Source organism: Borostomias antarcticus (genome assembly GCF_949987555.1).
Source record: "Borostomias antarcticus genome assembly, chromosome: 9".
Taxonomy (NCBI): Eukaryota; Metazoa; Chordata; class Actinopteri; order Stomiiformes; family Stomiidae; genus Borostomias; species Borostomias antarcticus.
In genome coordinates, this window is record NC_140242.1 from 9,303,918 (window position 1) to 9,318,917 (window position 15,000).

At 49.5% G+C, this 15,000-nt stretch overlaps 1 protein-coding gene across 1 annotated transcript in view; it reads right to left on the bottom strand.

Annotated features, from left to right (window-relative positions):
- cnksr2a (connector enhancer of kinase suppressor of Ras 2a) overlaps positions 1–15,000 on the bottom strand; it is a gene marked incomplete at both ends in the record, with an annotated part of 53,616 nt that overhangs the window by 1,280 nt on the left and 37,336 nt on the right. The window contains 18 exons of the mRNA XM_084443681.1: positions 438–662; positions 990–1,131; positions 1,462–1,677; positions 1,922–2,019; positions 2,182–2,243; positions 2,581–2,652; positions 3,168–3,241; positions 3,952–4,127; positions 4,938–4,986; positions 7,752–7,981; positions 9,123–9,212; positions 9,521–9,675; positions 10,481–10,593; positions 10,761–10,907; positions 11,028–11,096; positions 14,156–14,215; positions 14,570–14,689; positions 14,966–15,000. The exon at positions 14,966–15,000 is cut by the window's right edge and continues 7 nt beyond it. Coding sequence (XP_084299807.1) covers positions 438–662; positions 990–1,131; positions 1,462–1,677; positions 1,922–2,019; positions 2,182–2,243; positions 2,581–2,652; positions 3,168–3,241; positions 3,952–4,127; positions 4,938–4,986; positions 7,752–7,981; positions 9,123–9,212; positions 9,521–9,675; positions 10,481–10,593; positions 10,761–10,907; positions 11,028–11,096; positions 14,156–14,215; positions 14,570–14,689; positions 14,966–15,000 — 2,133 coding nt within the window. The remainder of the gene's footprint in view (positions 1–437; positions 663–989; positions 1,132–1,461; positions 1,678–1,921; positions 2,020–2,181; positions 2,244–2,580; positions 2,653–3,167; positions 3,242–3,951; positions 4,128–4,937; positions 4,987–7,751; positions 7,982–9,122; positions 9,213–9,520; positions 9,676–10,480; positions 10,594–10,760; positions 10,908–11,027; positions 11,097–14,155; positions 14,216–14,569; positions 14,690–14,965) is intronic.

The window sequence follows — 15,000 nt, forward strand, 5'->3', positions numbered from 1 at the left end:
CACACACACACACGCACGCATGCACGCACGCACGCACGCACGCACGCACGCATGCACGCACGCACGAACGCACACACACAAACACACACACACACACACAGTGATATGGTGAGGCTATTGTTTACACCTTAAATCCATGAAGCGGAGTGGACTAGGAGAATAAATGTCTGGGATGAAATACCCTTTGTCACCAGTAGAGGGCAGTAGCGTGCGCATGACACGCAGACCTGTGTCATAATATCTAAATAATGTAATTGGGAATGTCAAGGATAATAACCGCATAATGTAATGTCATGCAGTCTCGGTGTAAGTGTGTGTGTGTGCATGCGTGTGTGCGCGTGTGTTTGTGTGTCTGTGTGTGTGTGCGTGAGCATGTGTGCTTGCATGTGCTTGTGAGTGTGCGTGCGTGTGTGTGAGTGTGTGTGTGTGTTACTCACCAGTGTTTGTGTTCTGGTCTTCTCTAGCGGGGGGTGAGAGCAGTGTGTGTAGGTTACTGTCCCGAGGCAGTGTGAAACTGCGGGGTTTCCCGCCATGGGTTGCCATGGGAATGAGTCTCTGCATTGCCAGGGGATACGGGAGGTTCCGTTGGGCAGGGAGAGTGTAAACTCCGCCCACCGCCATAGTCCCGCCCCCTATGACCGGATCAGCAAATACGGCGTCCTCTGCAACAATGATAAACATTCATTCAGTTATTCGCCACAAGTAATTAACAAGAATAGGACCCACCTTAGTATTTTTTCTCTGCATATTATCAATATATCAACTCTCCTCAACCACATTATTGTAATTATTGTAATTATTTAACACATTTAATTCATATTTTAATAATTACTACTTCAATAATTGTAAATATTTTTATTTTAATCATTTTAATTATTGGACAAACATGCAATGACAAACATCTTCAAATGTCAGTCCGTGATATTCCATGAGGTATTTTTGATGGACATGTGAGCAGCCGCATGGGAGCAGCCCAGGAAGTGTGTCACCTAGCGGTCCGGTCTGGAGGTAGTGCAGCCCTGCCTCTGTCAGAGGGGTCTCAATCAGGTCCTGCCACGAACGCCGCTGAGAGGAGGAGGAGCGACCGGGGGAGCCGGTCTCACTGCTGCCCCCTGCAGGACTGGAACGGTACTACAGGAGAGAGAGATACAGAGACAGACAGGGGAAGAGAGAGAGAGACAGAGGGGAAGAGAGAGAGAGAGAGAAAGAGATGAAGAGAGAGAGAGAAAAGGAGAAAGAGAGAGGGGGAGAGAGGAAGAGAGAGAAGGAGCAAGAGAGAAAGAGAGAGAGTGGAAGAGAGAGACAGAAAGAGAGAGAGGGAGAGAGAAAGAGAGAGAGGAAGTGAGACAGAAAGAGAGAGAGAAAGGGGCAGAGGGAGAAAGAGAGTTCTGATGGCCTTTAGTGACACAAGCTTCAGCTCCAATGGGTACACAGAACACAAGGCAGTGTCTCAGTACAGACCTCCACAGGATCACAGCGGTACTGCGCGTCACTGCTGCTGCTCCCTATTGCCGGTCTGCCACTGTGAGTGCTGCTGCCTCCGCAAGGCCCAGAGTGGTACTGCGCCTCGCCGCTGCCCCCCGCAGGCTCACAGAGGAAGTCCTCCTGCGAGGAACGGGAGCGAGATGTCTCCGTTGACGACAGACGGGTGGTCCTGCCCTCCACATACGCACTCAGCTGGGAGAGAGGGGTGAGAGAGAGAGGGAGGAGGGAGAGAGGGGTGAGAGAGAGAGGGAGGAGGGAGAGAGGGGTGAGAGAGAGAGGGAGGAGGGAGAGATCAGAAAGAGAGAGAGAGGGATGAGATAATCATGGGTGTATTAGAGTCATCACCAAGGCGTCAGTTTGTGACACATGGTGAGACACAGTGAGACAAACTGATGGATGGTGTGTGCGTGTGTGTATGTGTGTCTTAATGACTCACCGATGGTGGCCGGGGGTACGTGTCGTAGGGGGGAGGGGGGCTGTCCTGTTTGGGACTCGAGGGGGCTTCGTCCTCATGGTCGCTCTCACTCCAATAGTCTGCCGGAAAGCACACACGCACGCAAAAGGTCACAGCATGAAGTGTGCATGGGTGTGTGTGTGTGTGTGGGGGGGGGGGAGGGGGGCGGGGCGTGTGTGTGTGTGTGTGTGAGCTTGTGTGTCTGTGTGTGCATGTGTGTGTGTGCGTGTGTGTGTTCTCACCTTGCTCCTGGCGTATCCTCTCCGTGTATCCGACGGCAGCCATGTTCAGACGGCTGAGCCACCTGCAGTCCCCGCCCACGGGAAACAGGAAACAGGAAGTAAACAATGTATCAGCCCCTCCGGAGCAGACTGACAATGCCCAGTGATACAGACACTCTTACATCAGTGTAACGGTCAGGACTTGGGTAGGGCTGCTCTGACTCTGGATTCGGGGTCGAGTTATACAGTAGTCGATAGTGATATGGAATATGTAGGGGTGGGACCTATGCCCACCCTCCCATTGCTCTCTGTAAAGCGCATTGTGTTGCCTCTGTGTATGAAATGCGCTATACAAATAAAGTTGGATTTGATTTGTTTTCATGTGATGTGTCTCGGGTCATGTGACTCACTTTACAGTACCTGTTCATGTCGTCCACTCCGTCCGCCGCAAAGTAGAAACTCTTGACCTTCGGATGGCAGGCTTTGAACGCACTGCGGGGAGAGGCGGAGTTAAAACCAACGTACACATGCACACACATCCGCAGGAGGGGGAGAGGAGAAAGCGAGGGAGGAGTTTGCACTGTCCTGTCTAGTCCTTGCACCCGGTCTAATGTTGTCTCCGTCAGTGTTATGCACCAACTGACCAGAACAAATTCCTAGTACAGTATGTGTAAAAACGACATGGCAATAAAACCGTTTCTGCATGTACCACCGGTCACAGACTGATAGCAGCTGGTTTAGTGATATTGGGACTTTTCTTACTCAAACACGGACCCTCAAAAGCAAGACACAAACCAGGCAGTAAGATAGTGTTGAGTAACTAAAGGCAGGACTAACTAAAGGCAGGACCAAACCAAAACCAAACAAACACACACACACACACACACACACACACACCTATATTTATATCAGTGAATACCAAGTCAAAGTCAGGTTTATTTGTCACATACTACATCATACGGGTATGACAAGGTACTGTAATACTGTAATAACACTGTAATACTCACTACTTCCTGCGACATTCGCTGGCCCGATCGATTTTAAACTCTGGGAGACTGACAAACCCTTCAGCCTTCTCATCCTGTGGTCAGAGAGAGGGGGATGAGGAGAGATTAAAAAAACAGCAGTCTCCCTCTGCTGTGCATCTGATGAAGGTGCCATAGATCATTTAAGTTGCACATCCATCCACAGAGCTTTTAGAAAGGTACAGAATAAAAAGTATTGACCCCCCCCACCCCCAAAAAATATTGATTATTGATTAACGTTGACGGGTCCAAAATGAATGTTGTGTTTATCTGTCTGAGATGTCTGAGGTTTGGTTCCCACCTCTCACAAGGCTAATAGTGTGATGACGTTGGTACTGTAGCATGCGGTAGCATCTCAGTGCCTGGAGCGATCAGGAGTCCTAATACCATTGGCTCACAAGCCTTGTTATGAGTTTTTTTACGATTCATCTACATAAAAATTTTATCTATCGACTGCTTCATGGAATGTTATTCAAAACAATAAGACCAGTTTGGCCCATCTCAACATTCAGTTTGTGGACAATAACACAGTCAAGTTAGCTAACGTTAGCGGCGGTAGCTAGCTAGATAGCTAACGTTAAAATTGACAAGGTTACTTTGGACATTTTGAAAAAATCTTCGACTTGCTAGCATTTGACTATTATTACAGATTGACGCACCAGAAGTTTACTTAGACCAAGTCGTTGACCTGGTGATCGAAAATCCCATTGAAAATGTCTACAGTATATAGCACCTTCAAATAAAGACCCACAGAATCAGGGCTCACCTCCTCGTTGATGTACCAGTAGAGGCAGGTTTCTTTGAGGACAAACCAGTATTTCTTCCACTTGTGCGAGAAGTAGCCCTTGGCGTCTCTCTTCCTCCAGAGCCACCCCTCACAGTCAGCCCGCCCCAGGGCCTTACAGGACACCCGCCGCCGACTGAGGGACGCCAGGGCTCCACCTGGACACACCGGGGGGGAGGGGGCGGGGCGGAGGAGACGAGGGGGAGACGAGAGGAGAGGAAGGAGGGGAGAGAGGAGGGAGGGGGCGGGGCGGAGGAGACGAGGGGGAGACGAGAGGAGAGGAAGGAGGGGAGAGAGGAGGGAGGGGGCGGGGCGGAGGAGACGAGGGGGAGACGAGAGGAGAGGAAGGAGGGGAGAGGGGAGTGAGAGGAGGGGAGAGGAGAGGAGAGGAGAGGAAGGAGGGGAGAGGGGAGGGAGAGGAGTGGGGGAGGAGGGGAGAGGAGAGGGGAGGAAGGAGGGGAGAGGATGGGAGATGAGAGGAGCGGGAGAGGAAGGAGGGGAGAGGGGAGGGAGAGGAGGGAGAGGACAAGGGAGAGGAGATGAGAGGAAGGAGGGGAGAGGGGAGGGAGAGGAGGGAGAGGACAAGGGAGAGGAGAGGGGAGGAAGGAGGGGAGAGGGGAGGGAGAGGAGGGAGAGGACAAGGGAGAGGAGAGGGGAGGAAGGAGGGGAGAGGGGAGGGAGAGGAGGGAGAGGACAAGGGAGAGGAGAGGGGAGGAAGGAGGGGAGAGGATGGGAGATGAGAGGAGCGGGAGAGGAAGGAGGGGAGAGGAGGCAGGAGGAGGAGAGGGGTTGGAAGGAATGGATGGAGGGATTATACAGCCTGGCGGTGGAAGGGCCTGAGACCCGTGCGTGTAACTATGACGATGACCTCTCCTGGGTGTCATAGAAACCATGTTCTGGCGTCAGTGATGTTAGAGCAACGCTGGACACAGAGACAAGAAGGTCTACAGTAACTGTCTTTATCTCACCTCTACTCTTCTTCCTCGACTTAGACAAAGAGGAAGACTGCTGGTATGTCTGAGAGAGAGAGAGAGAGAGAGAAAGAGAGGGAGGGAGAGAGAGAGGGAGAGAGAGAGAGAGGGAAAAAGAGACGAAGAGAGGGGGAGAGAGAGGGGGGGGAGGGAAAGAGAGAGGGGGACAGAGAGGGTGAAGCAAAGGGAGAGATAGAGAAAGAGAGATAGGGGGAGATAGAGTGAGGGAGAGAGAGGCAGAGAAAGAGGGGGGTAAGCAGAGGGAGAGAGAGAGAAAGAGAGAAGGGGAGAGAGGGAGGAGGCTGTCAGGATGAATCAGTGGTCTTTGTTCACTGCACAAATTCATGGGATATAAGATGACAGATTTAGTGAAGGAGGGGGAGGCAGATACACACAAACACACACACACACATACACAGCGTATACACACACACACACACACACACAGCATACCCTCTCTCTCTCTCTCTCTCTCTCTCTCTCACACACTCTCACGCACACACACACACACACATTGATAACTTTAAATCAAATATAAACACCCATCTTTTTCCTCTGGCTTAGTGCTGTTTCCCCACCGTTCCACGCGCTCAGTGTACTTCGTTATGCTCCCAATATCCTCTCACTGAATTTTTAATCTGTTGATTTTTATGCAGTCATTTATTCTCATTACTATTTTATAATTCCATCCCTGCATTTTATCCCTATACTGATAATTCCAGTTTGTCTTTTACTCCTTTTATTCCTTGTATACTTGTTCATGTATTGTTAATGTGTATTGCACTGTGATTTTAATTTACAGTCTGCTGTAATATTCATATTGATTTGCATTAACTTGTAATGACTGGAAAGCACTTTAAATGTGCTATATAAATAAAGGTGACTCGACTTGACTTGACACACACACACACTGTATATACTCACACATACGCACACTCAAACAAAGACATTACACACTCACTCACAAAAAGAGGCAAACTCACACATACACATACATACAGTACACACATACACACGCACGCACACACACGCACACGCACACACACACACACACACACACACACAAACACAAACACTGGGGAGTCGAGGTAAAAGTCACCCTCACAGAAGACTCCAACACCCAGTAGCACCTCTCACACCTCTAAACATAGAAGTAGAGAGGGGGGGTTTTTGGAGGGAGAGAGGGAGGGAGAGAGGGAGGGAAAGAGAGAGCGAGAGATGGAGGTGGAAAGGGCGAAGGAGAACGTTGACCTACACTGGGGAGGATGCTGGTGTTATAGAACATTAGAGAGTGTCAGCTCCGTACTTCACATCTCCCTCTTCAGCCCTCCTGCCACTGAGCACGTCCGCAAACATGGTCTCCTTTTTGGCACACTTTCAAATACTTTCAGCCCCTTTCAAATACTTTGTGCCCCTTTCAAATACGTTCAGATTTTGCCCCGAATTTGGAGGTCCTACGTCCTACGTCCTACGCAGGATGGGGGGTTCTGTCTTTGTGGACCGTTTTTTCCACAGTGTCCGGTAAGTTCTATCAATTACAGCTGGTCTCCTTGACGGTGCTGCAGGTGAGCGAGGGCCGGAGGCCAGCCGTGATGTCACAGCCTGGCTGGCGTGACAGCTGGGTCGGCGCCATCACCACGCTCAACGGGACAGATGACATAGGCCCCGCCCACGCCCGCTGGCACGCCATCTGCCACCTCAGCTTCCATATGCACACAAGCACACACATACACACACACACATATACACATACAGTACGCACATATCACACACACACTCACGTCACACACACGCAAGTCACATACACACACACACACATGCATGTCACACACACACAAGTTAGGCACACACACACACATACATGTCACACATACACACAAGTTAGGCACATACACACACACGTCACACACACACAAGTCAGGCACACACACACAAACACACACACACACACACACACAAATACACTGCACACACACGCACGCCCACATTTACATGAGGTGGTGCGGTGCACTCATGGAGGGTCAGTCCAATCCAATCTAATATGACAGCAAATTAGTCTGAACCCAGAAGCTCAGAGATGGAAAGATGTACCTCTCTCTTCTCAATTCCCCTGCTCCCCTCAAAGATGAACACACAGCACTATACTTCAGCCAACTATGAACAGAAAACCCGTTTTCGCTGACTCTGAACTTAAGCTCTTTTATGTTCCAGTAATTATGCTTGAAGGCTTCATATTTCATGCAGACAGAGGAGGAGGAGGAGGAGGTGATGAGGAGGAGGAGGAGGAGGAGGAGGAAGAGGAGGACGTTTCAGAACTGGAAGTCTGGTTCTCAGTAACAGAACCTCTGCCTCTGTGGAACAGTGAGTGAATCTAGACTTAAACTAGAGATGTAACGGTATGAAAATTTCATATCACGATTATAGTGACAAAAATGATTACGGTTATCAGTATTATCACGGTATTATACAATGTATTGAATATTTTCAAAAAATACCGATACACACACTGAAATCATTTCACATTTCACAAGTTTTATATTGAAAACCACAAATACAATTAGCAGCACTATGCACTTTTTGTGTGCATAAACATTAAAATGATGCGTCTTGAAGACTGTTGCTAACTTTGGTTGATGCTGAGCATTATTGACAGTGAGTTTTTCAAAGTGCAAAAATCAAACACGGTTTTACTGATCATTTCATAGCGATGAATTTAATCCGAATTTATCGGGGTTTATCATTAAACCGGTTATCGTTACATCCCTAACTGAACTGCTTCATTAGGACGAGGAGGAGAGAGAGGTCACTTACATGATAGAGGGACGCTTGTTCTGCGGGCGTGGCCTCTCTCTGATTGGACTGGAGGACATAGTGGGAGGGGCTCTGGCTGTGGTGGCTCCTCCTCTTGGTGCGCCTGGCCGTGTCGCCGGTCCGTTTCGCCGTGTCACGCTTCTGGCTCCGCCCGGCGTGCGGGGGGTAGTCCTCGGACGCCGACCTCTGCTCTGCACCGGCCAATCCCACGTAGCGCAGCAGAGACGCCTCTGTGGGTCACAGCCAATCACAGCCATGCTGTCAAACTTAAACCAATTGCAACCCACCGGCATCCCATTTCAGTTCCCTGTCTCATGAAGTGTGATGTGTGTGATGTGTGTGTGTGTGTGTGTGTGTGTGTGTGTGTCACCAAGCTTCAGATCTGAGCTCGGACATCAGCTCAGTTAGCTAACGCAGTCGCGAATGCAGAAGTGCACGACCCGAGTTCCCTCGGTTGCCGGGCAGCAGCCAATAGGGGGTGACACATACACACACAAACATCGTCGGCGTTTCCATAGCAACAGTGTCAGTGATTCAGGTGGAGGTCAGAAATGATGTTTCTGATGAAAAATGTCTGTTTCCGTTCCTGCCTCCTCCTCCTCCGTTCTCTCGTCTGTTGCTCCCTCCCGTCTCCTCCGTCTCCCTCCGTTTTCTCCATCTCTAAACCTCTCTCTCTCTCTCTCTCTCTCTCTCTCTCTCTCTCTCTTTCTCTCAGTTCACTTCAATTCGCTTTATTAGCATGACAAATTGTTCATCCATGTTGCCAAGGCTTTTGGTACATTCAAATGTATGTACTTTTTTTTTTGCAAATCCAATAAAATAGAAATAAAAATAAGTGATTTATTAAGTGAGTAATTAACAATACAGATTTGCACAGTAAATAAACATTAACACAGCTATAGACGTATATGTGTGTATTTGTGTAGATATGTGTGTCTCTGTCTTCACTCTCTGTCTCTCTGTCTCTCTCTCTGTCTCTCTCTCTTTCTCTCTCTCTGTCTCTGTTTCTTCTCTCTCTTCCATCACCCTCGCCCTTTTTCTAATGCCTCCTGACAGAGAGAACGTGAGGGAGAGAAAGGAGAGATAGAAGGAGAGAGAGAGGAGAGCAGAAGCATTGATCTCTACATAATTCAGAAAGATGGAGACATTTAACAGAATCTATCAGGCACCAAGGGACACACACACACACACACACACCAGTAATATGTGCACCCGCGTATGCACCCACACACACACACATATACACACACACACACACACACACACACACACATATCACTAACAGGGGCGCTCATACAAACATACAAAATACACACAACAAACAACAAAAGCACAAACAGAGACACAACAAGCAGAGACACACACACACACCTCGGCAGCTTTCCCTGTTCAGCTTTGCTGGGTCTTCATAGTCGCCCACCCAGCTACACTCCACAGGCATAGAGATGGGCCGGAGCCTGCCTGTACAAACACAAACACACACACACACACACACACACACACACACACATCATCATCAATCATCCTGTGGTTACAGGTGTGAAATGACTCAGTGATCTTGCGACTGTAATTGTATAAAGAGACAACGTACACATCTAGACCTGTCAGGTACACACAGGTGAACTACAGCACTGTAATGTGATAAGATTTAAGATTGTAGAACAAAACAGGTCATTACTCAGACACACTGTAACACTCAGACACACACACACACATGCATGCACGCATGCACGCACACGCACACACACACACACATCCTGGGAGTGTACCATAGGTGGGCGTGGTGCAGTAGATAGGCTCCTCCTCCTCTTGCTGACGACACTCCTGATCCAGGAATGTGTTCGGCGATTCTGAGCGCTTGGCAACCGCCACGCTGCCGTGGTTACGGGACGCCTCATCTCCAGACAGCGCTCCCGTCTCGTCCCTATGGCAACAGCACAGAGGCAACATCAATAGCAACGTACGTGCCTGATGGAGGAGGAATCCCAGCTCTACTATACAGCACAGCTCTAGGGCTGGATAGAGCACTTTTTAAGGAGGTAGAGCGGGTCGTCCAGTGATCGTAGGGTCGGCGGTTCGAATCCCGGCTCCTGTCCACATGTCGAAGTGTCCTCGGGCAAGACACTGAACCCCAAATGGCTCCCAATGAGCAGGCTCGCACCTCGTATGGCAGCTGCCGCCATTGGTGCGTGGATCTGTGTTTGGATGGGTGGATGAGAGGCCATTGTAAAGCGCTTTGGATAAAAGCGCTATATAAGTGCAGTCCATTTACCATTTACCATATTTGTGTTCACATTTGACAAGATATTCTTTAGTGCAAACAACAGTAGATGCACAAGCCTTGAGATTCTCAACGACATATGTTTTCAGTCACAGTCTATGGATACAGGAAGCAACGTTTCCTCTGTACAGTATGGTGACAACCAATTATCACACACATCGAACAGATGTTTTGCCGATGCCTTCGCTTTTGGCTTAGGCATTCCTGCCATCTGCGAGCCCCTCACAACTAATTTGTGGACATTACCTAGGCTTCCAAATAAAAACACCAGCAATTTACATTTGTACCCATGCTAAGAGCATCCTTGAGCAGTTGCTGTTCAGTCTCTGACTGACCATCTGTGCAGAACAGCTGACAGACACCGTGCCAAGAACATAAGACTCCACCTAGGCCCTCACACACACACACACACACACACACACACACACACACACACACACACCTGTACCTGGGCGTGTACGGCTCGGTGGGAGGAGGGGGGATGTAGAGGTCCTGGAGGGCGGAGCTCTTGGTGGGCGTGCCAGAGGGTGTGGCCGAGCCACTGCCGGGGCTCCTGGTTGGCTGTGGGGACGCAAGAGTGGGAGGGGCTATGACAGACATCCTCCGGTACGGTATCACGCCCTGAATTCATACAGTAAGTACCAGCAAGTTGCACTACATCTGGTGCAGGGCAGCCATCTTTGGGTCCAAATATTCCGTTTTGGTTGCAGTGTGAGGAGAAGCTGTACCTGCAGAGCCAGGGGCTTCCAGCGCATGTTCTTCAGGAGGGCGGGGGCGGAGCTGAGCGTGCTCTGGGGGCGTTTCTTCAGCGTCAGAGACACGCCCCCTTTGTCTCCTCTCAGAGAGCTGACCAGGTTACGCAGCTGCCAGCCCACCTGGGCATGGGAGAGAGGGTCAACACACACACACACACACACAAACACACAAACACACACACACACACACACACAGAGAATAGTGGATACAGATAGACTGAAGCAAGCATACAGACTCACCACAGTCTGGTGGTTGACTTGGATGACCTCATCTCCAGCATGGATCTTCTTACAGCGGTCTGCTGGAGACTGAGAGAGAGAGAGAGAGAGAGAGAGAGAGAGAGAGAGAGAGAGAGAGAGAGACGGAGAGAGAGAGAGAGAGAGAGAGAGAGAGACAGAGAGACAGAGACAGAGAGAGAGAGTCATGATTATAAATTCTTACCTCTGTTGGGTAGCTCTGCTGGTATCATGTGTTTTTGTGTGGCTTTGTAGTGTTTATGTTTTTAAGATGCATCTGAATTGCCAATACAAATGTATTGAAGTTAATTTACTGTAATTTAACTTGTGATACATAGACATGTATGGCTGGGTTGAACCTATAGTAAGCTCGTAGGACCTGATATTAATAATCAGCGCCTTCTTGCTGTCTTGAATGGAGGGAGGTGAAATTACTTCATCGGGGTCATCAGGTGGGCACCCTCCTTCATTGGTGTGTCCTTGATGGGCCCACAACACCACCTGTCGTCCCAGGTGTGCCCACCTCCACTTTTACCCCTCTTTATGGTCTTTTTGCAGTCCAGTTGGGGTCCTTCCTCTTCATCCAAAGCCACCTGCTGCTTCGCTCTGCAGCTTCTGAAAATGACCTGCTGGTTTGCTTGAAGGCCTGTCCTCGAACTCCCATCCCCTTCAGGAGCCTGGTTGTAGATGTGGCTATGAACCCTCTACACCAAACCTCGAAAGGGACCACCTGGGTATGCCAGCCACGTTGTTGTGCTTCAGCTGCTATGTCGGCGTACTTCAGTTTTTTTTATTAATACGCTTCACTAACTGCAACCTCCCATGGTACAGTTAGTTCCACGATGAACAGGGACTTCTGAGAAGTTGACCACAGAATCCGATCCGGCCTGAGATTTGTTGTTAAAATCTCAGGTGGAAACTTGAGTTGCTGGTCTAAATCCACTTGCATTTTCCAGTCCTGTGCCGCATCCAGGAGGGCCACCCTTTAGCCGATTTCACTGGACGTTGCCCTGCTCTTACGAAGGGGGTAGTGGTTGAGTGTCCGGATATTGGGGGAGGGAGGTCATTTCCAGAGTGAGTGCCAGTTGGAGAAAGACCTGGTTGTGCCTCCAGGTGTAACAGCCTTGGGACAGACTGGCTTTGCAGCCGGCCAGGATGTGCCTGAGAGTTGCTGGGGTTTGGCAGAGAAGGCAAGATGGATCTTCTCTAAGCCACTGGTTTAGGTTATTGTGTGTAGGAAGAGCATCATAGGTGGCTCTGATGATAAAGCTGATTTGGCTTCCTTCCATCTCCCACAGCTCCCTCCCATGCTCCAGGTTTTCCCAGCTAGTCCACTGGCCCTGCTTGGACTGTGAGACTGCCCCTGCGCATCTCTCTGCCTCCTGTTGCTGCCAGACCTCAGCAACTACCAGCTTTCTCCTCTGGGTGGATGTTGCCTTGTGCCATGTGGGCCAACTTGTTCCAAGTCCAAAGTACCCACCTCTTCCCTGCTGCACCTGCCTACTATATCGCCATGCCTTAGAGCAGATTTTGCTTGGCTCTATGGCCTCAGATAGGGTCCACTTCCTCCCAGTTGCCAGGGAGAAGCTGCTCGTATGACCACATCTTGAGACTTGGTCAGGATCATGTTCAGGTCACTTTGGTGCACTTGTACTCTTCAGTGAGGCTAGAGACAGGCAGTTCCAGAGCACCGTGTCCATACAAGCCGATATTGCTGAGGCAATGTGGAAGTCCCAGCCGCTTCTTGATGTATGAACTGACTGTCCTCTCCAGCTTCTCGACTTTGGAGATGGGGACCTCGTAGACCGTTAGAGGCCACACCAGACAGGGGAGCAACCCAAGCTGCCCAAACTCAAGGCCTTTGATGGCTTCTTCCCTCAGTTGGTCACTCTGGTCTGCATATTTGAGGCTCGTGTTGTACCACCGCCCTAAGCTCTTGACTGGCAGCTCTGACACCAAAGGAATGGGTGTTTCCTCGATGTGGAACCTCTGGTCTGCGCGTTTTCCTTTGATGGTGGATATTCTCCTGGATTTGCTGGGTTTCAACTTCATCCATGCCCATGTAATGTTGGAGTGAAGCTTCACCAACAGGCATTTCGTACAGACAATAGTTGAGGTCAGGGTGGTCATGTCGTCTATATAGGCGCAAATCGGAGGTAGTCGCTGTCCGGATTGCTGACGCTCTCCTCCTACTACCCATTTGGACGCTCTGATGATCACTTCCATTGCCATGGTGAAGGCCAGAGGGGAGATGGTGCACCCTGCCATTATACCCACTTACAATGATTGCCATGGAGTTGTGTATTCTGTTGTTGTAATGCAGAATTGTAAATTTTGGAGGTAGTTTCTAACCAGATTTGTGATGGTTTCTGGCAAATGAAAAAAGTTGAAGTTGTTTCTGGCACATGAAAGAGGCTGCCCAGATGAGAGAATGGGGGACAGATCCAAAAGCGTTGGCCAGGTCCAGCAATAAGACATGCGGGTCTCTTCCTTCCTTTTTTGCAGATGCAATCATGGTTGTGTGCTCCAGGCATCCTGAGAAACCTGGCACACCAGCTTTTTGTGTTGACATATAAATCAAGTTGTTCTGTTTCAGGTAAGTTGTCAACCTTTGAGCAACAATGCTAAAGAAGATCTTCCCTTCAACGTTCAGGAGATTGATTTGTTGAAATTGTTCGATGTTGGAGGCATCCTTCTCCTTGGGAATTACCACTCCCCTGCTCTTTGTCATGCTTTTGGGATGGTTTGTTTCTTTCATGCCACCTTCATTAGCCTCCACAGAAACCGCAAGACACTTGGAGCATTCTTGTACAGCCAGAAAGGCAGTCCGTTTGGTCCTGGCGCTGAAGCTGCCCTTGCCTTCCTCACTGCTCTCTCAATCTCGCTCCACGGGGGCTGTCATCCAACTGATGTTTTGGTTGAGGAATTGGTGGCCTGTCTGGAGGTATCTCCCTTTGCTCAAGTTTTTGCCCGTCTGTGTGTGTTGTTTTTAGGTGGTCCTCCAACTCCCTGTTTGGCACCTTAAGTGACCCGCTCTTTTCCTTTGTGAAGAGGCCTAAAGTACTATCGTGGCTGTCTGTGTGTTGTTTGTTTGCTTGTTTTTTGGATTTGTTAGTTGTTGTTTCTCTCACCCCTTCTGTGGTTCCTGTGATCACGTGAAGACCGTCATAGGTCGACTTGATGTACATTCCCTTCAGAGGAGAGAGAGTGTGTCATTTACAGCGTGTTTGCAGGCATACATGCGCCCTAGCGGCTTGGCTCCACTGCAGACCTCAGCGTCAACCATTGGCAAAACTCAAATGCACCTCGGCGATTCTCTAACGTTGGACTCTGGCATTGAATGCGACGCAACGGCTGCAGTGGAGACTCACAATGGATGTCACAATGGATTAATTTCCTTAGCGTCTGATGGTTGATGGTTGACGCTGATGTATGCAGCGGAGCCAAGGGGTAACCTGCCCTCACAACACTCTCAACACATACACACACACGATAACACACATACACACAATAAAACACAGACACACACACACAGACGGTATTACCAGGCCATCGGAGGGCTTGATGTTGGTCAGGTGCACCAACTCCAGGTGGGCGGACTGGGAAACGAGTGGGTCTGACGACACACAAACAATGTGTTCACACACCTCCGACAGAGTCTTACACTGAGGAGAGAGAGAGAGAGAGAGAGAGAGAGAGAGAGAGAGGATAGAAGAGAGAGAGAAAGAGAGAGAGAGAAGAGGGGTGGGGGAGAGAGGAAAACATATATTGAAAGGCAATTACTTTGATTGACCACTTGTAGAACATGCAGTGAGGGCTACTACTCATCTGACCAATGAAGGATTGAGAGGGGTGAAGGAGAGGTACTGTAGAATGAGGGAAGAGAAGGAGGAGAAAGGGGGAGGAAATCTGAGTGAGAAAAAGAGGTCAACAGCACTCACCACATGAAGAATCTTGTTTTCAGTCTCATAAACAG